Source organism: Vulpes vulpes, chromosome 1 (genome assembly GCF_048418805.1).
Source record: "Vulpes vulpes isolate BD-2025 chromosome 1, VulVul3, whole genome shotgun sequence".
NCBI lineage: Eukaryota > Metazoa > Chordata > Mammalia > Carnivora > Canidae > Vulpes > Vulpes vulpes.
The window spans coordinates 135065571-135093389 of NC_132780.1; the positions used below are offsets into that span (position 1 = coordinate 135065571).

The window sequence follows — 27819 nt, forward strand, 5'->3', positions numbered from 1 at the left end:
AATGTAGCCGTGCCATCTTCCTGCTTGTGCTGGGATTAATGTTTTTAAATCTGTGGTTTCTTTACAGGAGTCTGCTTAAGCCCCTTCCTTGTTCTTTTTTGTTACAGTCATTTAATTTTTTTTAAGTCAACTACCCCTGACATGGGGCTCGAACTCTCAGAGACCAAGAGTCACAAACTCTACCAATCCAGCCGGGGTGGGGCTGCTGTGAGAGTTGAGTTTAAATTGGATGGTGGAACCTATGAACCCACTTGGGATACATTGGTGTAAAGTCATCCTGATAGGCAGCACGCTGGAGCCTGTGCTGCTAATTTGCATATTAAGTATTAGTAAATGTTGGTTTGTTTTTTCTAAATAAGCATCAGCAGCAGTTCTAACATTATTCCTTCCTCATGGGTCATCTTTGCTCCTTCCCCTCAATGCACACACACACCCTTTGGACACTGGTTAGATGCTGTCTTGTCCAGTTGCTCGAGGGGCCAGGCCACGACACTTCTCCCTTGATGTCTGTCCTTAAGTTTGGACCAGATCCCAAGCCCTAGCTCAGCGCCCCTGTGGCTGCGGGATAGAAAGGAAGGATTTCTGGGTTTGGGGGGCTGATTTCTTGAGTTCCTCTTTTCTCCCTACCCCCACCCAAACTCTCAATCTCGTGGAGCATGAGTGTTGTATGCCTCATCCTTTCCAGTAAAGTTGACATTTGAACACTTACAAGTTGCTCCAAACTTCTAATGAAATCTTGCAAAGCCCCACCCACCTCTGCCTTGAAGTGAACTTCTGGCAGTTTCCCCATCCTCTATTGACGCTGTTCCAGGGGTGATGGAATACAGTGTCTTTTTGAAGAAATACTGTGCTCCTTTTGGATGCAGGATATTAGGGGTTGTATGGGAAGGGTCGAAGCACATTTAATCTCTTCTCACAGGCAGCTGATGATCTAATGTGGAAAGGGAGTCGATGACTAATACCACTGTATGGCCACAGGAATTCGGGGGGCGTGATAAGGGGAGTGATGGTTATAAACATCAGCTTGGGGACTCAGCCTTGAGCTTTGATTACCACCATGGCTTGGGTCCTTCAGACAAGTTCCTAGAGCCTGTGAGACTAATTTCTAAATAGAGGTATCCCTTGACTGGATTTTTAGGAAGATAGGATTAAATAACAGGTGTGCTACTTGCGAACAAACATGACCATCTGCTGCTTAGGGATGCATATAGATGTGGTGAAAGTACTGAAACAGAGTGGGCAATAGATTTCCAGAGCTAGAACAGTGGTCATTACCTCTGGGGAGGAGGAAAGGAAGCTATGATTTGGGGATGGGTATCTGCACAGAGGCCTTTGACTATCTGGGCAATGCTTTATTTCAGAGGCTAGTTGATAAAGACTAAGGTGTTCACATTCTTTCTGTTGTTGTTGTTGTTGTTTTAAAGTAGGCTCAAAGCCCAACGTGGGGCTTAAACTCATGACTCTGAGATCAACAACTGAGCCAACTAGGCACCCTGTTTTATTCTTTGTATCTTTTTGGTGTGTCTTAAATATTCCCTGATAATTTTTTTAAAATTTTAATTTAATTTATGTTTAAAAGTAAACCCTACACCCAATGTCAGGCTTGAACTCATGACCCTGAGGTCAAGAGTGTTGTGTTCTACCAACTGAGGTAGCAAGGGATCCCCATGAGAAATTTTAAAAAGTAACAAACAGATTTGTGTTTATCACATAGGAGGCAGGAGGTGCGGTTATTACTGCCCTTGACTAGGTGATCTGGGAAAATTTCAGAGAAGAAGCACCATTTCAACTGGCCCTGAAGGATAAGCCTTTGTTCATCTGCAGATTGAGCTAAGAAATCCAGAGAGGCTAATTTTTCCCCTATTCAACCAAGGATCAGCAGACTATGGCCAACCGACCGAGTCTGGCATAGCACCTGGGTTTGTACAGCCTGCAAGCTAAGACTGGGTTTTTTGTTTTTAAGAGGAACAAAAAAACTGTTTTTTTGTTTTTAAGATTTTATTTATTTATTCATGAGAGACACACACAGAAAGAGGCAGAGACACAGGCAGAGGGAAAAGCAGGCTCCTCGCAGGGCACCCGATGTGGGACACGATCCCGGGACCCCGGGATCATGCCATGAGCAAAAGGCAGACGCTTAACCGCTGAGCCACCCAGGCATCCCAAGACTGGGCTTTATATTTTTTAAGTGGTCGAAAAAAGATTGAACGAGGAGTAATATTTTATAACATGTAAAGATTATATGAAATGTAATTATCAGCACTCATAAATAAAGCTCATCTGTTTATATGTCCTCTAAGGCCGCTTTTGTGCTACAATGGCAGAGTTGAGTAGTTGTGACAAAGTCCTTGTGTTTGGCAAAGGGAAAAATAATTCACTATCTGGCCCTTACAGAAAAAGTTTGCTAACCCCTGCAGTCGACCTACATGTTTCATAACATTTAGGGATAAAAGCTGACATTCATTTATTACCTCCTGTGTGCCGTGCGCTGCTCTTTGTGCTAATCTTACAACTCTCCATGAGGTAGATCCTATTTATCCCCATTTTACACATGAGGAAAACTGAGGTGCGGAGCGTCCAGTACCATGTCAGAGGTCACGCACCTAAGAACTGGCCAGGTCAGAGTTTGGACCCAAGCAGTCCATGTTCATTACCACTCTGATACAGTGCCACTTAAAAGATGTTTGTGTGGGTTAGTCATCTCAAGTTCCCTTCAGGATCCAGGATCTGGAAGTTAAGACGGTCTTTCCCCAGACTTCAGAGAGTCGGGGAAGCCGTTCCATTCTGTAGAAATACTTATTGTTGGCTCTAGTTTGCTATGCTTCACTTGAGCCAGGCTGAAGAGGAAGAGTTGGAGGCGGTAAAGGGAGGAGAAAGGGGAGGAGGGGGGAAGGAGGGTTAGGGGTGGGGCAGGGGCACATTTCTTGTAAATGTTGCTTAGCTCCTTCAACTGCTCGGCTGGTTCTTGGAAACCCTCACCACAAAGGACCTATCGACAACAGTGTTAAAGCAGATATGGCCTCAGCCCCCAGTTCACTTCCTGCCCAGCCTTGCGCTAGTAACCCCGATTGCCAAGAGCAAGGTTGCAGTGACCCCTCAGCATCGCTGTGGGAGGAAGTGCAAAAATAAGCAGAACTGGGGTCAAGCTTTATTTTTATTTATCATTAACAGGATATCCGATGCACGGAATTGGATTAATCATTATCCTTGGTTCATGATATATTCTCAAGGTCCAAGCATGGCCTCCTGTTATTATTAGATTTCATTCTACTGGGTGAACCACCACCCAACTCGAGAAGCAGACAGACAAGTGTCTATCTAGGTGCTCCTCTCTTCGTCTGCTCCTTGCCTTTCCCAGATGCAATTTGCTGTCTGAAATTTTGCTTAACATTCTCTTACATCTTTAAAAAAGTTAAAAAAAATAAAAATAAAAAAAATAAAAAAGTTTTCTATTTTATGAGCACATGTTCCTAAATTATGACATGTCTAGTTTTAGCTCTTGAACTTTATTAAAAGAGTATCATTTGTGTATGTATGTAGTGAGCTGGGACTTGCTCTTTTCACTCAATGTAGTGTTACAAAGACTCATGTACATTGTAGCTCATGGTTTATTTCACTCTAGAATATTCCATTTTACGGACAAGACTTTGGATTGTGGATGGTGGAGGCCACCCTTTTGTTGTTTGTATGTTTTTGTTTTATTTTGTTTTGTTTTAAGTAGGCTGCATGCCCAGCATCATGGGGTTTGAACTCATGACCCTGAGATCAAGACCTGAGCTGAGCCAGGTGCCACCAAGTGGAGGCCACTCTTTAGGGGAGCCCTGGGTTAAATCACTTAGGAAGTCAGCACACACAGCTAGGTGTAGACCTTGCTTAATACACTAAGGTGAAAGCCAGTGACTGTGTAGCCATTCCAGATTTATCCATGGAGTTGTACCCGGCACCATGCTGAGAACTCCCTCCTTATGCATAAGTAGATAGGACCAGACTTTCCTTATTTGCCCCCTTCAGCATTCAACATAATGCCGGCAAATAGGCAAATATCACAGCAAAGGGAAGATCTGATGTTGTATGGGATCCTGAGGAGATCTTCGGATTTAGCAGTGACTGTTGTGCATGTAGTGATGTGTGTGTGGTGTGTGTAGGGGAGTGAATCTGGTGGTGTGTGTATCTGGCATGGTGTAGGAATGATGACATGGTGTGGCCATGGCCGAGTGCAGATAAATGTATCTTTGGTGTGTGTGGTAAAGCATGGTGGTGTATATGTGGGCGTGTTGGTGTGTACATGGAGTACGGCGTGTACATATGGACATGCCTGTGCCACTGCCCATCCACACTCATTCCTGCAGCTGCTACCTGCTTGCCCCACCTGGACCAAAGTCCTATTCCTTCCCTGCGTGGCCGCTGTCCTCCCTGTCCTGCCTCTGCCCTGAATCCCTCTTCTGCCCCACTCCTTTCTCTCACCACTCTTCCTCTCCTGTCTTCTCCTCTTCCAGAACCACCCACTCAATTCTCTTCATTCTTCTTCCCGGCTCCCCCTCCGGAGAGCCCATCTCAATCCCCCTTGGAGATCCAGCAGCCTCCATAACCCTCCCTCCTCCGCCAGACTCCTCCTCTGATTTCATAACCCCTGGTTTGCCTTCGACTTCTTCGCGGCTTCCGCCCAGTTTCCTCTCCCTCTCCTTGCCTTTGAACTGGGGTGTTCTTTCTCTTCCTCTCTCCCCCACCCCTCAAGTCCCTGGGTGGGTCAGGACCCTGGCCAGAAACAGACCCCACCTGCGCACACTGGGTAATGCGGGCAGAGCGCGAAAACAGAGCAATTTCCAAAGGTGTGGGGCAGGTGTTGGCAAAGCTGGGGGGCAGTGCTGTACCCTGGCCTGGAGGGGAGAGGCGCGCCGGCGCTGGAGCCACACCGGCGTGGAGAAGCCCGCCTGGCGGGCGCTGTGACCTTCACTCAAGAGAAGCAGTCTGCCTTAGTGACCCCACAGGCTGGAGTGGGAGTGGGGGTGGGGGTGGGGTGCGTGCGGGTGGGTGCCTGGGTGCGTGGCTGGGGCAGAGAAGTACATACTCCCGAGGCTCTGTCCCTGACCCTCTGATCTCCTCCCTGGGCGTCCCACTGGCTGGACTCAGGGGGTGAGGGTGGGGAGTCTGCTGTGGGGCCGGCCACATAGGTCAGCCTCTGGGGGCGCAGAGCGACCTGGAGAAGCGCCGGGAGCGGTCCTGGAGGGGCAAAGGGAAGACTCCAGCACATTGGGGCAGCATTGTGCCTGGTCCCGGGGCTTCACCCAGCATCTTCTCCATGAGGAGTCCCATGAAGTCAGCACAGACCTCCTCTGAGCTCCAGGCCGGGGATCGATTGCTTCCTGCGTCCACTGCCAGGGGCTCCCGGGAGCCTGGAACCCAGGATCACTCATGTGACTGCAGGAAGACGGTGGATACCTTTCCAGCCTCTGAATCCTATCCTGCCTTAGCTTGTCTCTCAGAGCCACTCATGAAGTTCCCAAGAGACACAGATGCACACGTTTTCCAAATGAAAAGGTTTTTTTCCCTTCCTCTTATAAAAAATGATAAATGCTTTTTATTTTTTAAAAGATTTTATTTATCCATGAGAGACACAGAGAGAGAGAGGGAGGCAGAGACACAAGCAGGGGGAGAAGCAGGCTCCATGCAGGGAGCCCGACATGGGACTCGATCCTGGGACTCTGTGATCATGCCCTGGGCCAAAGGCAGACCCTCAACCGCTGAGCCACCTATGCGTCCCTGAGGCATGCTTTTTAGTAAAAATAATGGTATAAAGTGGATTAAAACTACGTGATGAAATCATTTTTAGCACACCCAGGTGTCACATATGTATCCATCCATCGATCCATATATAATATTTTTATATATACATACATATTTTAGATTTATTTATATATCTTAGAGAAAGAGAGGTGGGGGAAGGGCAGAGGGAGCGGGAGAGATTCTTAAGTAGAGCGCAAAGCCCGACCTGGGGCTCCATCTCATGACCCTGAGATCATGACCTAACCCAAAACCGAGTCTGATGCTCAACTGACTGTGCCACCCAGACGCTCCTATATATGCACACATATTATCTATATATACTTCTACAGAACAGAGCTTAAATTTTAGTAACTTGTTTCTCCCCCTCCCCCTTAACAATGTATTAATGAAAAGTTTCCATTTCAAGAACTATACATAAATATAATCATTTTGATATGGCTGTGATATGGAAGTACATTATTAATTTGTGTAATTTGTAATTTTCTACCACTATATATGAAATATTCTATTACTAGATAAGGCTTTGGGCAGAGATTAATTGTTGCCTAGGCCAATCCATTATCCTTTCTTCCTTGGTATTTTTAGCTCATCATATGGCCTTCTTTAATATTTATTTAAAAAAATGTTTTTTAAAGATTTTATTTATTTATTCATGAGAGACACAGAGAGAGGCAAAGACATAGGCAGAGGGAGAAACAGGAGCCCTGCAGGGATCCTAATGCAGGACTCAATCCCAGGACTCTGGGAACAAGTCTTGAGCCGAAGGCAGATGGCTCAACCACTGAGCCACACAGGTGCCCCTATATTTTAAAAATTTAATTAAATTTATTATTATTATTATTTTAAAAGTAGACCCTATGCCCAATGTGGGGCTTGAACTCATGACCCTGAGATCGAGAGTCACATGCTCATGCTCCACCAACTGAGCCAGTCAGATGCCTCAATATGGTCTTCCTTAAGAAGGAAGACTAAATTCTTCAGATTTTCCTGCAGCTACCTTTAGACGCATAACAAAGTTATGACCAATGAGCAGATTCCAGGGAAATTCCTTAAAAGACATTTGGTGTGTTCCCCCTCTCTCCCCACCATAGAGGAACAGAGGAGTCATGTGCCAAGATGGAGGATGAAGGTGGCAGTAGACACCCATGGCAGGCTCCCTTAGGCCACTCCATTTGCCAAGCCCTCATTGCTTTTATTCCACCAGAAAATATTTTCCCTTTGAAGCTGGTGATTTTTGGAAAACATGTGGTAGTTGAAGTATCCTTTCACTGTGTCTCGGTGCCAGTGTCTGCATTTACATCCCTTGTGACATGTCCCTCCAACTTCATAGTACAAGTCAGTTAAAAAGAGAGATTTGAGGGGCGCCTGGGTGGCTCAGTTGGCTGAGCATCTGACTCTTGGTTTTGGTTCAGGTCATGATCTCAGGGCTGTGAGATCGAGCCCCTCCCCACTTTTGTTGGGCTCTGTGCTCAGTGAGGAGTCTGCTTAACTTTCTCTCTCCCTTTTCCTCTGCCCCTCCATTCTCCCTCTTTCTCTCTCTCTCAAATAAATAAATAAATAAATAGATAAATAAACAAATATTTTTTTAAAAAAGAGAGAGAGATATTTGAAAAGAAAAGATTTGATACCAAACCCATTCTCATTTATTTACATCAGTCCATGGAGGAAAATTATATGATAATATGAATTATCTATTTTTTTAAAAGATTTTATTTATTCATTCACGAGACACACACAGAGAGAGAGGCAGAGACATAGGCACAGGGAGAAGAAAGCCCCTCACAGGGACCCCGATGTGGGACTTGATCCCAGAACCCCAGGATCATGCCCTGAGCTGAAGGCAGACGCTCAACTGCTGAGCCACCCAGGAGTCCCAATATGAATAATCTAGAATGAAAAATGTAAAATGCATATTTGGCTCTGGAATGTGTCCCTTTTAAAAATTAATTGATTAATTAATTATTAAAAATATGTATTTATTTTTGAGAGAGTGAGCGAGCAGTGGGGAGGGACAGAGGAAGAGGGAGAGTGTGTCTCAAGCAGACTCCTCATTGAGCACAGAGTCCAATGCAGGGCTTGATCTCATGACCCTGAGATTATGACCTGAGCTGAAATCAAGAGTTGTTTGCTTAACCAATTGTGCCACCCAGATGCCCCAATTAATTTATTTTTTAGAGAGAGACAGAGAAAGAGAGCAAGTGAGTGAAGAGTGGGGTAGAGGGAGAGCACCTTCAAGCCGACTCCCTGCTGAGTGTAGATCGGTCATAGGGCTCAATCCCATGAGCCATGAGATCATGACCTGAGCTTCGACTGACTGAGCCTCCCAGGTGCCTCTGGGATATGTTCCTTAATCTAATACATTTTCATTGGTGGAGAAAGGAAAGGAATGAACTTTTTTTTTTTTTATATAGATTTATTTGAGAGAGCGAGCACGAATGGGGGAAGGAGCAGAGGGAGAGGGACAAGCAGACTCTGTGCTGAGCGTGGAGCCTGGCATGGGGCTCGATCCTACAGCCCTGAGATCACAACCTGAGCCGAAATCAGGAGTGTGTCACACTCTTTTTTTTTTTAAACCAACTTTAGTGAAGGATCATTTACACACACTAAATAGCACCATTTTAAGTGCATGGTTGGACATATTTTGAAAAACATACACATCCATGTAACCACCATCACAATTAAGGTATAGAACATTTCCACCACCACTCCCCAAATGTTCCCTTGGTCTTTTGCAGTCTATCTGTCCATCTCACCCCCTCTGGCCCCAGGCAACCACTGATCTACTTTCTGTCGCTATAGATTAGTTTTGCCTGTTCTAGAATTTCATTTAAATGGTGTCATAGAACATGGGCTCATTTGTGAGGATAACCGTTTGTTGGGTGTCTAGCATGTGACAAACACTTTACAAGTGTATAATCATTTCCCTTTCAGAAGTGAGAAAACCAAGACTCAGGGATTAAATAATTTACCAAAACGTCACGTGGCTAGGAAATGGCAGAGAATAGGATTCTAAGTTTATCTATCTCCTAGTCTAGGACCTTCCCTTATACACTATGCTGCCACTGCCCTTGGTTTTATAGAGATCCCAAAAGATGAATAGTTAGGGACAGATGTAAGGTCAAGATTTTACAATCTTCTGACAAAGCAAGAGTGAGGCTCATGGGACATCTGGAGAACAGACAAGACGGTACATAATCAAATGCTAAAATCATCCGTAACCAAGCACCAAAAATATGTTGTCTGCAGTGTACAAATACAAATAGTGACTAGAGGTCTAAGAAGAGAAAGTTGACAGGGCAGGTTCTCCATGAGGAGGATTATCTATCACCCTAGGCGTTTACTTTAGAAAAAAATCATGGAGCTGGGGTGGGAAAATCTGACTCAGGTGGGAGGCCAGATGTCAGGTCTTCATCCTTCCTGTCTGGTCAGACCCATGCTGGAATTTGAAGTGTAGAAATCATCATTTAATAAGGTAAACACAGACTTGTCCCCAAATCCCAGAGCAGTGGCAGGAGGAGTGTAGCTGGGACACACCAAGGAGTTTAAGGACAAGTAAAAAGAACAGACAATTCTCCAGCTTCTCTAGGGTCATGTTTCAAAAGTTTGTTTGTGTATCGTTAGTTTGAAATTCAACCCATCTTCCCAGAGAAACCGCATTACAAATGGATGTTGGGCACTCAGATCCACCCTCAAATGCTGAGTTAACACATGAGGTGGCCAAAATACCACACAACCACCATGAAAACAATGCTGGGCCCATTCTAGAACTCAGACAAAACAGTAGCTTGTACCCTCACAGACTTGAGCTGTTTGTCTAGACCTTCGTCCTATCTGGTCTAGGGATCTGCTCCACCACGTTCCTGCCCATATGCATTTTTGCAAGACAGAAAATTCTTGCTTGCTTCAAGCTGAAGTTTGCCTTCTGCACAGCCCCGGTGGCTCAGCGGTTTGGCGTCACCTTTGGCCCAGGGCGTGATCCTGGAGACCCGGGATCGAGTCTCACGTCGGGCTCCCTGCATGGAGCCTGCTTCTCCCTCTGCCTGTGTCTCTGCCCCTCTCTCTCTATGTCTCTCATGAATAAATAAATAAAATCTAAAAAAAAAAAAAGTTTGTCTTCTGCTACCTTCCCATCTTTGGTCCAAGCTCCATTGTTAGACTCTGTATGACTCTGATCACTTTTTTAAAAAATATTTTATTTATTTATTTCTTCATGAGAGACACAGAGAGAGAGAGGCAGAGACACAGGCAGAAGGAGAAGCAGGCTCCCTGTGGGGAGCCCAGGACCCCGATATCAAGACCTGAGTCAAAGGCAGACGCTCAACCACTGAGCCACCCGGGCATCCCTGATCACTTTCTCATGCGACAAATCTTCAAAGAGTTTAGGAATGTTCATTTCACTATTTCTTCGACTTTTCTGTATGCTTGATGTTTTTCATTATATGAAGTTGTAGGAGATTTGGGAACAAATTTCAAGGGAGTAAGTATTTTCTCTTTGAAACTGGCAAGGACAAAATACAGTCATCGGGGAAAATTATTGGCCTCCTTGAAAAAAATGTGACCACAAAGTACCCAACTAATCAGACATCTATCAGGGGTAAGAACGTGGTAGAAGAACCAGCCAACTTCAACATGTACATGACTGATAGAGACCTAAGACAAAAAGCTTTTTTCTAGGATATTGTGAGGAATATTTGAGACCATGTCAAAGAAAGTCATAGGGTGGGCCAGACATACAGAAGGCGCTACTAACAGTCAGCTCTCATGATCCACAGTAGCTATGTTAATAAAGTCGCTGGGAACGCTGAACCACCGCCGTAGGTGAATACAGGGTTAGGTCTTGAGAGCCTTTGGTCACCAACGTTCTACGTGGGTTTCTGTTTATAGACATCTTATTTAATATATATAGTAACTCATTCACACTGAACTCATGGCCAACAGCCTTTTAACTCCCGTCTGAGGGAAGCTTATCTAACACATGTATTTTCTCTGTGAGGCATGTCACTTATGGACCCTTTATCACCACAGCTGGGGCAGTTTTAAACAGCAAAGTCACCAATAAAAAGCAGAAAAATGTGAAAAACACAGCACTAAATATATCACAAATACTGATATGTTTGCATTTAACCTTTATTTCATGTCTGTGTCTTTGGAAAAACATGAGGTAGGCAAGGGAAACGATCCTCCCCCCCCCCCTTTTTTGTTTATTTTCTTTTTCTTTTATTCTTAAAACAATTTTTTTCCTTAAAACAATTTTTTAAAATTTTATTTATTTATTTATGAGAGAGACACAGAGACACAGGCAGAGGGAGGAGCAGGCTTCATGCAGGGAACCTGACGCAGGACTCGATCCTGGGTCTCCAGGATCACGCCCTTGGCTGAAGGCAGCGCTAAACCGCTGAGCCACCCAGTCTGTCCTCTTTTATTCTTTTTAAAGTAATTTCTATACACAACATGTGGCTGGAACTCATGACCTTGAGATCAAGAGTCACACACTCCATTGATTTAGCCAGCAAGGCACCCCAAGGGAAATGGTCTTATCCCCATTTTATAAATGCTTAGGGTCACAAGCCTTGGGTGGCAGAGATAAGACTAGTGCCAGGACTTTACTCTTCTGTCCCAGGACTTGTCCACTACAAGTGGGTTTTGGTTTCAGTTACCACAAAGTGTCATTATCCAGGCCTACCCAACTAAATTTTGAAATCTCTCTATTTCCAGTCATCGAGATATTCAGTTAAGGAAGTCATTTGTTTCTGCAGTGATTGATTCATATAGATATGGACTCATGGGTATTTATTTTTTTCTACGGGTTATGAAGTCCAGTACCTTTGTTACTTACTTTGTGGCTCACACTATTCCAGCTTTGGCATTGGGAGTGCTTTCAGTTGGTTCTTGTGTCTTTTTCATGAGCACCCATCCTTTCGTGAGCACTGTCTTTCTATCATCACAAGATACTCCAGGCTCATCTGGTGCTTTCTCTTCCCAGTCCCGGAGTCAACCACAGGTCCAAAGAAGCTTGTTTTTTTTCATTGGAGAAAGATATTTAAAAACCAAATCTGAGCCCTAGATGTGCTCAATTGCTACTGCAATTTCTACTGCATCTACTGGGGTGTCCATGGTTCTACAGCTTCTCAGGGGTCAGAGCCAGGGACACATGTACACATGATCATCCATGCATGAATACAGATCCAAACTTACTTCGGTATCCATCTATAATACTAATTTTTAAAAATATTTTATTTATTTATTCATGAAAGACACACAGACAGGCAGAGACACAGGCAGAGGAAGAAGCAGGCTCCCTGCAGGAAGCCTGATGTGGAACTCGATCCCAGGACCCCAGGATCACGACTTGAGCCAAAGGCAGACACTCAACCACTGAGCCACCCAGGCACCCCTATGATACCAATTAAGGAGCTTTTCATGAAGGTCCTTTCTGTCTTTACAATTTATTATATGACAGGTTTACAATAAATATTTTCTGATTTGAATTGAATTAGAGAATAATGTGATGCAGAAAAATGTTTGAAGACTGAAGGAGTAAATGAATCTTTATTGACTGGTGACAATGAAGGGGCCTAGTCTGGGGGTGCCTGGCTGTCTCAGACAGTTGAGCACGTGATTCTTGGTCTCAGGGTCATGAGTTCACCCCCACATTGGGTGTAAAGCTTACTTAAAAAAAAAAAAGTTTGAAGGGACCCAGTCTTGAATGAAGAGATCAGAGTTCAAAGACCAGCTCTTGCCACTCAGCCCTGGGACCTTGAATCAGTTACCTAACCCCTGGGGGGCCTAAGTTTCCCTATCGGTTAGAAGAGAGAACAAGTGGGCTAAGTGATCTTCAGATTCTTTTTAGCTTGGGAACCCAAAACTTACCATATTTCTCACTTGCTTAAAACAGCTTTTAAGGACAGGCAGTTTCTCTCTCTCTCTTACTACAATCCATAGTAATAATAATTTACAATATAGCCTGGGCTGTATGTATAAACACATATACATATATGAACACAAGCATACATGCATTTATTCACACATATGTCAACTAGGGATTGGTCTGAGATAATGTAATAGCAATGTTAGCATACCTTAAATAAGCTAGATGTTAACTTCTCTTTCACATGACTCCTCTTTTATAGTCTGGAGGTGTGCTTCTAATTCTGAGCCCAAGGTGACTACTCCAATTCTGACCATCACATCCGTATTCCAGTTAATGGGAAAAGACACAAAAAAGTGCACTCTTTTTAGGAGCATGACCCAGAGTTGACACTCACCACCACTGCTTATGCTGCATTGGCCAGAACTTACTAACATGACCACACCCTACTGCCAAAGGAGGCTAGAAAATACAGTCTTTCACTGGGCAGCCAAGTGTCAACACTTGAGGATCTGATATTAAAATTAAAATAGGAGAATGCATTGATGGAAAGCTTGCGGTATCTGCTACCCTGCATATAATTGAAATAACATTTTCACAAAATGGTACTTACTCTTTTAAAACATTTTTATTTATTTTTTAAAACACTTTTTAAAATGCTCCCTTTATTTATTTTTTAAAGTAAACTCTACCCGCAGTGTGGGGCTTAAACTCACCACCCCAAGACCAAGAGTTGCGTGCTCTGCTGACTGAGTCAAACAGGCACCCCTAAAATGGTACTTACTTTTTTTTTTTTTTTTTTTTAGTATTTACTCTTTTATTTTAAGAGAGAGAGAGAGAGAGAGAGGAGTAGGGAGAGAGGCAGAAGGAGAGGGAGAGAGAGAATCCCAAGCAGACTACCCACTTGAGTGTGGAGCCTGACTTGGGGGTGAATCTCACCATCTTGAAGCCATTACCTAAGCTGAAATCAAAAGTTGGACTCTGGGGGACCTGGGTGGCTCAGTGGTTGAGCATCTGCCTTTGGCTCAGGTCATGATCCTGGAGTCCTGGGATTGAGTCCCGTAGCGGGCTCCCTGCATGAAGCCCGCTTCTCCCTCTGCCTGTGTCTCTCTCTCTGTGTGTGTCTCATGAATGAATACATAAAACCTTAAAAAAAAAAAAAGTTGGAAACTTAACTGACTGAGCCACCCAGGTGCCCTGGTACTCTTAATACAAATAGTATTATGTCTCTTTATTCTTGTCTGTTCCATTCAATTTTCTTTTCCTTTTTAAAAATATCGGTCCTGACCTACTAAACTGATTTCACATACTCAAGTGGGTTACAACCCATACTTTGCACACCTCCCCAGGGCGCAGAGTGCAAATTCCTTGGCACAGTGCAGTGATCTCTTCCAGAGATGGCTGCCACTCACTCTGCAGCCTCCCTTCTGGCCGCTGCCACTAGCATCGTGGCAGCCCAGCTGGGCTCCCACACCCTCAGACACATCATCGTGTTCCCCACCTCCTTGTCTTTGCACTTGCTGTTCCCTCCATCTGGGATGCCTTCTGCCCTTCCCTCAATTGTCGCCCACGCCAACCCCACCCAAATTATCAGCCTGGCAAACCATCTTCATTGTTCAAAGCCCAACTTGTACGTCCCCTCCTCAAAGAAGCTTTTGCTTACCGGTAAGTCCCCTGCAGGGTTGACACCCTCCTTGATGCTATCTCTGCCTCCCCCTGCTTAGAAGCCCTTCTTATTCCACATCACAATTAATGTTCTTAGCTGTCAGCTTCCCCTCCTGCCTATGAGCCCCTCAAGGGCAGGAAGACAGGTTTGGCTCACCTTTCCACACCCAGCACCCTGCTCAAGGACCAGCACAAAGTCCAGGTCCCATGCACGTCTACCGAACTGACCAGAAGACGGAAGACTTTTTTCTGAGGGGAAGCCTGCCCTGATCCCCTTGGGCTGAGTTACTTCTGTCTTTGCTTTCCTCTTGCAGCACATTCACAGAGCCTCCCACACTGCCTGGATGCGATCGGCTGCAGAGGCTCTGGAGCCAGGTTACCTGGGTTCAAACCCCGGCAGTGAACTCTACGTGTGACTCCTAGAAGAGCGACTTAACTTTCCTGGGCCTTAGTTTTCTCATCTGTGACATGAGGAAAACAATGATTTATTTCACAGCATTGTTGTCAAAGTTAAATTAGTTCATTCATTCGGAGGAGTGCTTGGAAGACACCCAGCATTTGTTATTTGGTCTATCTGTGCGTTTCTTCCTCACTAGACTCTCAGCACCTGGAGGGAAGCTCACATCTCCCTTGGTGCTTTTTGTACAGGCTTGCTTATGGTAACACTCCAAAAGTGTTGACTGTAATTGGCAAGTCACCGGGAAATTCAGACCAGTATCATTTTCTTATCTGGTTAGCCTGTGGGGATTGTAATAAAGGGCAGGCCTATGAACATCTGGCCAAGTATAACCTACTCAGGGAAAGATAGCCAGAGGAAACCAAGCCTGCCACATCTGCCCACATTTTTAAAAAAGATTTTATTTATTTATTCATGAGAGACACACAGAGAGAGAGGCAGAGACTCAGGCAGAGGGAGAAGCAGACTCCGTGCAGGGAGCCCGATGCGGGACTTGATCCCAGGACCCTGGGATCATGCCCTGAGCCAAAGGTAGACGCTCAACCACGGAGCCACCCAGGTGCCCCATGTGTTTTGTTTTTGTTTTTAGCAATTGGACAAGCATGGCAGACAAAAGGAAACTTGCAGACTTGTTATTAAGACTGCCAACAATTCTTGGACCAAGCATGAACTATCCTGAGGTAGTGAGGGAAGATGTTTTGTTACAAGCAGGGAGTTGACTCTGCACTGGTAAACAGGAGGCAGGGCAGACAGACACTGGCCTGTGTAATGGAGGGGTCTCTCGAAGGTGAGTGCTGGGTCTCCCAAACCCCCAGCTCACTCAGGACCAGCTGCAAGAAACCGCAGACCACTACAGGCATTTGAGGCATTTGAGTGCACAGAAGGAATTGGTTCCTTTCCAATCCTTGGAAGGGTGCAAGAGGTTTTGTACTGGGCCCCTGGGAGTAACACTGCCGACCCGCCTGCCAAGGGAGCAGCTGCTGCTGCTGCCCCCTCAGAAAAGTGGGAATCAAGAGGCCATGCTCGGAACTGCTGAGTTCTAGAAAACACAACCATAACCCAGGGATCAGGAGGTGACGACTGGCAGCAGAGCTAGTGACCAAACACTGGAAGGTGGCTGCAGAGAAACAGGGCTGGTTACTCCGTAACTTAGTTGGCAAGCAGCAAACTCAAAGACATCAGGAAGATGGCCTCTGCTTCATTCATTCATTCACTCATTCATTCATTTATGAAATTTAAGTGTAGTTGATGTAATATACCAATGTCATATTAGTTTCAGGTGTACAATATAGTGACTTGACAAGTTTTACATTATGCTGTGCTCACCACAAATGTAGCTAACCTCCATCACCGTACATTGCTCTTACATTATCATTGATTGTCTTCCTTGTTCTGTGCCTTTTTTACCCATGACTTACACCATCACTGGAAGCCTATACCTCCCACTCCCCTTCACCCATTTTGCCCAACCCCCCAGCTTCTGTCTCAGTTCTGTCTTCCCAAGTTCATACTCCATGTCCAGTCTCCAGGACTGGAGCTGCAAGGGAGTCTGGAACACTGGGTTTTAGGGTTCCACTCTGAGATGCAGGAAGGCACTTCAGAGCAGTTGAAAGGAACCCAAGACCAGTTAAGCCACCATATCCTCCAGGCCCTCACTCATGAAGCTCCAGTCACTGGCTCTCTGACTGGTCTTTGAATGCTTTACACCTGTTTCCCCTTGCTTAGAATTTTGCACTTGCTGTTCCCTGTGGTTGAAATGTGTTTCCCACAGACCTTCCCAGTCTTGTTAAGCATCACCTCTTCAGAGAGACATCCCTTATCCGAAGGCCTCCTAGATGCCCATCTCTACTGGGTCTCAGGGCTATTCTGGAAACAATCTCGAGGCAGCAATTATTAGGACTGGTGAAGTCTCACTATCTGGGATGAAGCTCTATTATATCACCTTGTTTCATTTTCTTCTTAGCATTTATCACTAGTTGAAACTATTATTTTTATTTTTTTTAAGGATTTTATTTATTTATTCATCAGAGGCACAGAAAGAGAGGCAGAGACATGGGCAGAGGGAGAAGCAGGCTCCTCACAGGGAGCCTGATGTGGGACTCGACCCCACGACCCTGGGATCATGACCTGAGCTGAAGGCAGATGCTCAACCACTGAGCCACCCAGGTGCTCCTCAAGATTCTGTTTTGAAGTAATCTCTACACCCAACGTGGGGCTCAAACTTATGACTCCAAAATCAAGAGTTGCACACTCTTGGGATGCCTGGGTGGCTCAGCAGTTGCGTGTCTGCCTTTGGCTCAGGATGTGATCCCGGAGTTCCAGGATCGAGTCCCATATCGGGCTCCTGCTTCTCCCTCTGTCTATGTCTCTGCCTCTCTCTGTGTCTCTCATGAATAAGTAAATAAAATCTTTAAAAAAAGTCACACACTCTGGGCTGAGCCAGGTGCCCCTGAAATTATTGGATATACTTACACATTCATTAACTTTCCCTCCTTAGAACACAACTTTCATGAGAGTAGGAACTCTGTTTTCTTTTCCCCTGAAGCTCCAATACCTAGAACAGGACCTGATGTAGAGCATGTGCTTAATATATATGGGTTGAATGAACCACTGAGAAATAGAAATAACATAGCACTTTGCACTTACCTCCATTACCTGATTTGTTGTATAATATCATAATTACTTCCTCATATGTCCCCTTTCTTGATTCAGGGCCAGGACTGCATCTCATTTTTATTTTTGCCTCACTTTTCTTTTATGACTTTATTTTCTTTTAATTTTTATTTATTTGTTTTTAAGATTTTATTTATTTATTTAACAGAGAGAGAGGGGGGCGGAGAGAGAACAAGCAGGTGGAGAGGCAGAGGGAGAGGGACAGGACCCCAGGATCATGATCTGAGCCAAAGGCAGATGCTTAACTGACTGAGCCACTTAGGTGCCCCTTATTTATTTTTTTAAAAGATATTATTTATTTTTATTTGACAGAGAGAGAGAGAATGAGTGAGCAAGCAGGGGAAGCGGCAGATATAGGGAGAGGGGAAAGCAGGTTCCTTGTTCAGTCAGTGTGGGACTTGATCTCAGGACTTTGGGATCACAACCTGAGTCAAAGGTAGACACTTAACCAACTGAGCTACTCAGGCGCCCTTTGCCTTGCTTCTTACCACAACGCCCAACATACAGTCAGTAAGCCATGCATTTTGATGAATGAATAAAAGAAGAAAAAATGAAATAAAAAGAGAGAGAGGGGAAGCATGAATGCACATGTTTAGGGAGCGTGGGTGTGTTCCATGATGTCCAAAGGTGAGGAAGGAGGGTGGTTATTGTACAAAGAATGCTTTAAAAAACCATCTCAGGGATCCCTGGGTGGCGCAGCGGTTTAGCGCCTGCCTTTGGCCCAGGGCGCGATCCTGGAGACCCGGGATCGAATCCCACGTCGGGCTCCCAGGGCATGGAGCCTGCTTCTCCCTCTGCCTATGTCTCTGCCTCTCTCTCTCTCTCTGTGACTATCATAAATAAATAAAAGTTAACAAAAAAACAAAAAAAAAACAAAAAAAAAAACCATCTCAACTAGGGCCACCTGGATGGCTCAAAAAAAAAGATGTCTTTCTAGTGTTGGCCCTTTTGGGATGTATTTCTGAAGAGGAAAGACAGCCATGGTAGGTAGAAGCAAACTTTGGAAAAGAATAAAGCCTGGCATTTTTTGACCTTTTTATATCTTTATTTTATTTTATTTTATTTTATTTATTTTATTTTATTTTTTAATTTTTATTTATTTATGATAGGCACACAGTGAGAGAGAGAGAGGCAGAGACATAGGCAGAAGGAGAAGCAGGCTCCATGCACCAGGAGCCCGACGTGGGATTTGATCCCGGGTCTCCAGGATTGCGCCCTGGGCTAAAGGCAGGCGCTAAACCGCTGCGCCACCCAGGGATCCCTATATTTTATTTTTTAAAGTAATATCTACACCCAGCTTGGGGCTTGAACTCACAATCCCAAGATCAGGAGTCGTACACTCCATCAACTTCGCCAGCCAGGTGCCCCAAACCTTTTTATATCTTTAACATGTAAGTCATTTCTGGGGCGCCTGGCTAGCTTAGTCAGTTAAGTCAATAAGCGGCTGACTTTTTTTTTTTTTTTTTAAGATTTTATTTATTTATTTGGGAAAGAAGAGAGAGAGCACAAGCAGGGGGAGGGTCGGGGGAGAGAGAGAGAAGCAAGCTCCCCACTGAGCATGGAGCCCAACAGGGAGCTAGATCCCAGGACCCTGAGATCATGACCCGAGCCAAAGGCAGACACTTAACCAACAGGAAGCAGCTGAATCTTGATTTTGGCTCAAGTCATGATCTCAGGGTTGTGAGATCGAGCCCCCCCTCCATGGGCTCCACACTGAGGGTGGAGCCTGCTTAAGATTCTCTGTCTCCTTCTTTCTCTGCCCTCTCATCCCCCTCCAAAAAAAAAAAAAAAGTAAGTTATTTCTGACAATCAACAGATAATTGTTTGACTCAGATTTTTACATGTCCACAGTCACACAAACATGTCATGCAGATGCAGAAATATGCATGTACACACAAACATACACAAACACACAATGTCACATGCACAAACACATGCTTAGAAAGCCCTTGTTTGTTCAACAAGATTAATATGGTCAGAAGGCATTTGTAAAACCAATGTCCAGGGAAGAAACTCCTAATTCATTTAGAAAAAAAAATGTAAGCATTTCTTTAAAAAAATGTTTTATTCATTGAAGTAATCTCCATACCCCATATGGGGCTTGAACTCATGACCCTGAGATCAAGAGTCACAGGCTCCCCTGACTGAGCCAGCCAGGCACCCCAAATTTAAGCATTTAAAGTTGCTATTTTACTAACAACAGATGAGGGGATGGAAGGGATGAGAAAAGAAGCCTAGGAGGGTTCTTTTCACTCACTCACTGAGCAACTAACCTGTGTGAAAGGCTGTCTTGAGAGTCAGGGGCTGGCGTCAGAGGCCTTCATTAACCTTTTATCAGGTGGGCAAATGGATTCAAAAAAACAGCAAAGCATCAGACCATATGTAGAGACTGATGGTGGAGAGAGACCAAAGAAAGGAAAAGAGAGGGGCTTCGAGGGGCACCTGGGAGGGCTCAGTCAGTTAAGTGTCTGCCTTTGGCTCAGGTCATAATCCTGGGATCCTGGGATCAAGCCCCGCATCAGGCTCCCTGCTTAGCAAGGAGTCTGCTTCTCCCTCTGTATCTGCCTCTGCCTCTCCCCCTTCTTGTGCTCTCTCTCTCTCAAATAAATAAATAAAATCTTAAAAAAGGGGGGGGGGGCTTTAAGGGCTGAGGATATTAGTAATTGATGTGGGCATTTTGGGGGGAAAAGAAGCAGGGGGAATGGATACCTAAGCCCTGGGGAAAAAAGAAGTAAAATAGATGGGAACATTTGACACATCTTAAAACCAGCAGGGAGAAGTAAACAAGAACGAATTCTGTCCCCCCAAAGACTCAGCTGCTAGGGGAAACCTGGAGGTACAGGTGACAACAGTGAGGTGGGAAAGATGCCCAGAAATATTTCGTGGTTGTGTGCTGAAGAGCAAACACCTTCCGGGAGCAGCCAGCAGAGACCGTGGGAAAAGGGGAGACCCTCTTCTCTCTGGGGAAGTACGTGTCTGCTTGCTTCCTCTTGACACTATCATCCCCCACACAGATCTTCTTCCTTCACCCTGAGGTAACTCCAGGGGTATCTGAACCTTCTCAGGCTGTCACCTCTCTGTTTTTTCTCCTCCCTTCTCGGGCCTCTTCCAGCTACAGTGTACAGGTCTCCTCCTCCAGGAAGACTTCCCTGCTCTCCAATCTCCAAGAGACTCCTCCTATGGCCCCCAGTGCTTCCCTCAGCACCCATCATATGGGCCCAATGGCCCTGAGTGACTCAGCCCTCCCTAGGCTGGGCACTTCTTGAAATGCAGGCTGTGTCTTACTTTCTAGGATATTCCTCAGGCTCAGGCCCTGCTACACAGTAGACACTCAGCAAACCTAGTGAAGCAAGGGAGGCTGGAAGGGCAGAGACCTTCATGGGGCTGGAGGGGAGGGTTAGGTGGTGACAGCTCTGGGAATATGCCCTTCTCGGGGGCACCTGCACTCTTCGAAAGGTTGGTTTTAAGCTTGATGAGGTGGAGCCAGGAAACGAGGTGGTATGTCTAGTGTCAGCAGCTGGTGCGGAGAAAGAGAGTTAAGGAAGGGAGGGAGGGACAAGGAAGCTGAAATTGTACCCCTTGTGAATATTTCCACCTGTAATGATCTGCTGACTTCAGAAGTGAATAAGAGAAGAAGGGAGAAGGAAGGGAGGCTGAAGAGCAGAAAGACATTGGCTCTCACCAGTCTGTGTACTATAACCACCTGGTGGAAAACAGTCAACAGTCCTTCATTCTATTCTGTGGAGGGTCTGTGTCTATTCATTCCACAAATATTTATCAAGCACATGCTATGTGCCGGGAATTGTTCTAGCTGCTGGGAAGACAGCAATAAAGAAAATATGGTGCTCGTATTTTGGGGGGTAGAGGAGGTAATAATTGTAAAGAGTAAGTCAGGTGATATGCGTTATGAAAAAAAAAATAAAGCAGGCTAAGTGGGTTACAGAGGGAGGGCATGGGGAGGGGTTGGGTTCACATAAATTGGTAGGAAAAGCCTCTCCAGTGACTTTTGAGCAGACATCTGAAGGAAATGAGAGGAAGCCAGTGGATACCTGGAGTGAGACCATTCCAGGCTAAAGAAACAACCTGTGCAAAGGCCCCAAGGCTGGCATATACTGGGTGTGGAGGAGGAACTGCAAGGAGGCCAGTGTGGCTGGAGCAGAGGGAGGGAGGAGAGCAGTTAGGAAGGAGATCAGTGGGATGACAGGGAGCACTTCTGATGTCTGGATGTCAGGGAGATGAGGAGGGCCAACAAGGCAGGTGGCGAATGCAGAGGGATGGCCTTTAAGTCCCACAGGCCAAGAGAGAGCGCTGTTTGCAGGTCAGGGAAGGATCAGTTAGTTGGTCAACAGCCATGGAGCAGCATGGCAAGAGAAAGCTGAGCTCAGGATTGGGCAGTGTGGAGACCACCTTACCAAGAGCAGACTTGGTGGACTGGAATGGGTTCTCAAGAGAATGGGAAGCTGGGATGGGGAGGCCGACAGGCCACACTTTGAGGAGTCCTAGTGTAGAGGGGTGCACAGCCTTCATCTGATCCTCTTAAGCTTCCTGGCATCAGGTAACTCTTAGCTGATTCTTGGGATTCTGTGTCCCTCTCCACCTCTTCTGCACATGGGTCTCCAGTCAGCCAGCTTCCCCACCATGCCACCCCAGCTGAGATGGGGGATTAGAGCCTGAAGTCAGCTCATGTTTTATTTTTTGTTTCTGGTACCAGACAATGCACGCCTTGTGAGACTAGGGCGGCGACGCACACTATGAGTCCTCAGTCATCAATCAGCTCCTGGCTCCCTAAATCCCTCATCAGCCGCCCCTAGAGGATCTGGTTGGGAAGGCAAACAGCACTAATCAAAAGCTTATTGCTGACTGCCATCTGGTGGTCATTTTAGGTACTGGCCTGCGTCCAAATCTGGTACTCGCAGGGCGGTGGGAAGAATTGAGTGAATTATTAGAATAGCACCGGGCACTTACTATGTGTTTGGTAAAAGTGGGCTACAGTCACTATGCTCGTGGTTTGGAGGAGTGGGATTAAAATAAATGTGTCCCTTGGTTTCACCTCCAACATTTTTGGAATGAAAAAGAAATATCCTAAAAGGAGGTCCCTCTTTTTTATCTTGGTAAAGATAAGAGTGCTTCAGGGAACCAAGATGTTGTGTATATGTATAGTCAGATGATCTAGAATCAAATCCTGCTTTTGCTACCATGCGACCTCAGTCACATCACTTAAGTGCCTTGAGTCTCAGTTTCATCAAGCCGTAAAATGGGAGCATTAGAATTAAAATGACTCGGGCAGCCTGGGTGGCTCAGCGGTTTAGCGCCGCCTTCAGCCCAGGGCTTGATCCTGGAGATCCTGCATCCAGTCCCACATCGGGCTCCCTGCATGGAGCCTGCTTCTCCCTCTGCCTGCCTCTTTCTCTCTCTCTCCCTCTCTCTCTCATGAAAAAATAAATAGATAAATTCTTTTAAAAAAAAGAATTAAAATGACTGGTACTGAATGTAAAGAGCTCTCAGTAAAAGATGCTCTCCTTTAGTTAACAGTAGTGGCATACTAGCTCTCAACACTGGGAGTGTATTGCACTAAATAGTGATTCTTGGAACACCTGGATGGCTCAGTTGGAAGAGCGTGTGACTCTTGATCTCAGGGTCCTGGGTTTGAGCCCTACATTGGGTGTAGAGATTACTAAAAAAATAAAAATAAAGAAATATATAATAAAATAGTGGTTCTCAATTGGGGGCAATTTTGTCCTCCCAGGGAACATTTGGCAACACCTGCAGATATTTTTGGTTGTCACACGTGTGAGGGGATACTATCTAGTGGGTAGAGGTCACAGATGCTGCTGCATCCTCTAATGCAGGGAACAGCTCCATACAGGACAGAATTTTCCAGTCCAAAATGTCAATAGTCCTAAAATGGAAAAAAATCCTGGAGCTTTCTTAAATGAGGATTCTTCTTACTATGTTATGGACCAATAGGAGGAAGTGCTTTCCAAAAAGTATGAGAGAAGCAGAGTGATACATGAATCTGGAAAGAGATTCTTTCTGCAATTAAATGCAGGAGCAAAATGAGGCTTCAAAATGAGGCTTAATGTGGTTTCAAAAATTAGAAACTAGGGACATGCAGAGAGGAGGGGATCATGAGAAGTAATAGCATACATCAGTAAGAGGGTTAAGCAAGAACAAAGGCAGTATATAATAAAAAGCTAAAACAAGTCACAAACACATGCACAATAATTGATCCATGCAACCCACCCTCCCCCAAGAATAGTTGTAAATAATACTCAAGAACCCTGAAAAGGTAAGCAAAACCAACAGAATCAACAGGCAGGAAGAAGGGGAGCTATTGCCGGGAGCATGGTCCCTCTCTTTCTCTTCTTCCTGGCACAGTTCAGTTTAACTTGCGGTACAATGTTCCCATCCCAACAGGTGACCATGAATCGACCGTACAGATGGAGGAGTGCCTGCGGCGGCCTATCTTACTTAAAGTCTTAGGGTCCTTGTAAAGGATGTAGATATGCTTAGAGATGAAAGGCAGGGAGAAGAAGTGCAGAAGCATACGGGAGATTTGGAAGATCAAGTTCAGGTAACTCAGCTCCTTGAACTGCTCTTTGATGATCCCGTTGATGAGTAAGACCATGGAGAAGTTGATGAGCTCATAGGTGATGATCCACACAGCATAGCACAGCAGCCCCACATAGTTGTTCATGCGGATGCAGTAGAGAAGGAACACGCTGAACAGGATGGTCATGATAGATAAGACAATGCTGATAGACTTCTTCTGGATCATGATCCAAGATATTACCTCTGATTTTGTGTCCATGTAGATGTTGATTTTTTCCTCGTAGCCAATGGATGTAATGTGGTTCAAGTCAAAGATGAGGAACTGGATGGTGTTAAGGACAGAGAAGATGCCCACCAGAAGAGAGATCGTCTTGTTCATTTGATATGTGTTTTACCACAGCATCTGCTACAGAAAAAAAAAATAGAGATGCATCACAAGATGGTAGAGTTAGCCCTAGAGAAATTCCTTGAGCCACTGATGTAAATGGGAAAGCTAAGAGTAAGTTGGTTTATGGACAGGCAATGGGCCCAAGGTCAAGGGACATAACATCTGGCCCCAGCTCTGGCTTAACTAGCTATGGGTGACCAAGTTACTGGCAAGTGAGGGCATCATTGGCCCAAGACACTCCTTAGGGAGCTCCCAGCTCTGCTATTTCAGAGGCAGCTATGCTTTTTATTTATTTTTTGACCATTATAAAAGTTTAACAAAAAAGTTCACTATGAAAATGCAGGCGGGGCAGCCCCGGTGGCCTGCGGTTTAGCGCCACCTTCCGCCGGGGGTGTGATCCTGGAGACCCCGGATAGAGTCCCACGTCCGGCTACCTGCCTGGAGCCTGCTTCTCCCTCTGCCTGTGTCTCTGCCTGTGTCTCTGCCTCTCTCTCTCTCTCTCTCTCTCTCTCATGAATAAATAAATAAAATCCTTTTTTTAAAAAAAGAAAAAAAATGCAGGCGACCTGATTCTTGTATTGTAGTAAAACAGATACTATGGACAGGGGACATGTGGATGCAGTTGATTTCTTCTGATGAACACACCCATTGTTTATACTCGTTCCAAGCCTTCTAACATAATGATGCTATTCCCTCGTATTACCACCATTCCGATATTGTTCTGTTGTCCACTAGTTGCCATCTCCACACATTCATCTATCACAAGATTCATGAATGGATAGAATCCTTGCAATATGCCTTGGACATGTCTGCCACCATTTAATTTCAATGATAATTTCTTGTCCATAAATTTTTTCAACTTGGGAGGTTGAGAGCTTTGCTCATGGCATTTACTCAGCGAGTTCAAAGATCGGCAGCCTTGCTTTAAAGTGGCAAAAAGTGTGCGCCCTTCAGTGCCAGGCTTGTGGGAATTAGGAAGCTCCTCTATCTGGAATGATGATGGAATCAGTTCTGGGCTCTTCTCTGGGATATTTGTTTCTCTGAAGTCAGAAAACTAGCATAGCTCCTCAAGGGACTGGAATAATCTCTGATTTTTTTGGGGGGGGGTCAGGAGTAATTGTTTTATTGTGATAAAATATACATAACATAAATTTTTACTATTTTACCCTTTTCAAGTGACATTAAGTACATTCACATTGTTGTGCAACCATCACCACCACCCATCTCCAGACATTTTAATATTCCCCAAGAAAAAATCCTGTACGTATCAAATGCTAACTCCTCATTCCCCTCCCTCCTGCAGCCCTTGTTAACCACCATTCTACCTTCTATCTCTATGAGTTTCTTTCTTTCTTTCTTTTCATGGTTTCTTTCTTTCTTTCTTTCTTTCTTTCTTTCTTTCTTTCTTTCTTCTTTCTTTCTTTTTCTTCTTTTGCAGATGTCTCTATAAATGTCACTACTCTCAGTACCTCATATAAGTGCAATCATACAGTATCTGTCCTTTTGTGCCTAACTTGTTTCATTTAGCATTATGCATAATGTTTTTCAAGTTCATCCCAAGTATTTTTTGAAAGACTTATTTATATATACGAGAGAGAGAGGGTATACGAGTGACAACTAGGGGGACGGACAAGGGGAAAGAATCTTCCAGTAGACTACCCACTGAGCACAGAGCCTGATGCAGGGCTCCATCCCACAACCCATGAGATCATGACCTGAGCCTAAACCAACAGTAGAACGCTTAACTGACTGAGCCACCCTGGTACTCCCAATATTCTTATGCTTCATTCCCTACTATCCTCACAACTCTGTGTGACTCCAGAGTTTAGTCCTTGATCCACAAACCTCTTGCTGCACAGCAGGTCCAGGAGGATCCCAGGTGGGGTGTGGAAGAGGCCATGTGTTGGCTGGCAGAGAGCTGCACTGATCCTTCCCTGTCCCCACCAAGCAAACCACACTTTGTCCCTGTTCACAGAGCAGCTTCCAGAGCAGCCACATTCCATGGCGTACCCTCCTTCACCTCTCAGAAAGAGGGCCCCAAACCACAGGGGCTTATTCCTTGGTTTAAGATTGTTTTGCAGATTTCAAGCCATTGTCTTTATAAATCCCATTGGTTCTTTATTGCTGCTGCCCCAGCCTTGGTTTTAGCCTTTCCTGTAACACCGCCCTCCTGGTCATTGTAAAAACTGCCTAACTTCTCTTCCTGTCTCCAGTCGTATTCCTCTGGTGCCTTCTAGTCACCCAGCATTCACTCAGCAAACATCTATTGAGCATTAGCTATGTGCTGGGTACTGAACTTGGTACTAGAAATGCCCAGGTAAAGAGTCTGGTGAGGAAGCTAGATAAAAAAAAACAACAAAAAAAGCAAAGCAAATGTTTAAAAAGATTTATTTATGCATGAGAGACACAGAGAGAGAGAGAGAGGAAGAGAGAGAGAGAGAGGTAGAGACATAGGCAGAGGGAGAAGCAGGTTCCATGCAGGGAACCCAGTGTGGGACTCCTCCCAGATCCTGGGATCACCCCCGGAGCCAAAGGCAGACACTCAACTGCTGAGCCACCCAGGCGTCCCTAAAATTTTTTTAAGGAAAAGAAAATTTACAATGCCTTGTGATAAATGCTGTGAAGGAGGTGATCCAATGGCCTCAAGATGTAGCAAGATCTAATCCAGAATCACTGTATTGTACACCTGAAACTAATATAATATTTTATGTCATTTCAGTAGAATTAAAAGAAAAACTTTAAAAAGAAAAGATCTAATCCAGAATGGGAATCAGGAGGGAGGAGGCAATCATTAAGCTTGTGTCTTAGAGGATGTGGCCAATAACCGGGTGGAAAAGGGGGAGACTTCACCTCTGGCAAAGTGGACAGCATCCAGCTAGGCAGAGACAGGCAAAAGCCATTTGGGAAACAGCAAGTTTGATGTGGTTTAAGCAGAGAGGTAGGCTACAGGGGATGGCAGGGTTCAGAAAAGTAAGGAGACTTACCTGCCATGTGGAAGTTTCTATGGAAGGCAATGAGAGGCCTGAAAGGGTTTTACAGATGTGTGTGTATGTGTGTGATGATCTGATTTGCATTTTAGAAAAATCTTTCTTGCTGGTTTAGGGACCATGGGTCAGAAAGGAGGCTGGAATGGAAGCAGGCAGAGCAGTTGAGAGACTTAAAGGAAATAGTGAAGCAACATGAGGTGTTGGGGCACTGCATTCTGAGCCTGGGGCATGGAAAAGGGCAGAGGGAGAGAGAAGCTGACTCCCTGCTGAGCAGGGAGCCCAATGCAGGGCTTGCTCCTAGGACCTTAGGATCATGACCTGAACTGAAGGCAGAACTGAAGGAAACTGGATGAGCACCCAGGTGCCCTGTCTTTACTGTTTAAAAGAGTGTCTTTAGGTTTGAATTTCTCCATGCTCTGTTGTAAATGAATCCAGTTCCTTTGGG

At 45.1% G+C, this 27819-nt stretch overlaps 1 protein-coding gene and 1 pseudogene across 1 annotated transcript in view; both read right to left on the bottom strand.

The window, feature by feature from the left end:
• Positions 1 to 23824: 23824 nt before the first annotated feature.
• Positions 23825 to 27819, bottom strand: part of TMEM217B (transmembrane protein 217B) — a 46277-nt gene continuing 42282 nt past the window's right edge. The window contains exon 2 of the mRNA XM_025991161.2: positions 23825 to 24405. Within this exon, the coding sequence (XP_025846946.2) occupies positions 23827 to 24378 (552 nt within the window). The 5' untranslated portion in view covers positions 24379 to 24405 and the 3' untranslated portion in view covers positions 23825 to 23826. The remainder of the gene's footprint in view (positions 24406 to 27819) is intronic.
• On the bottom strand, positions 25040 to 25242 carry LOC112914207 (small nuclear ribonucleoprotein G pseudogene; annotated as a pseudogene).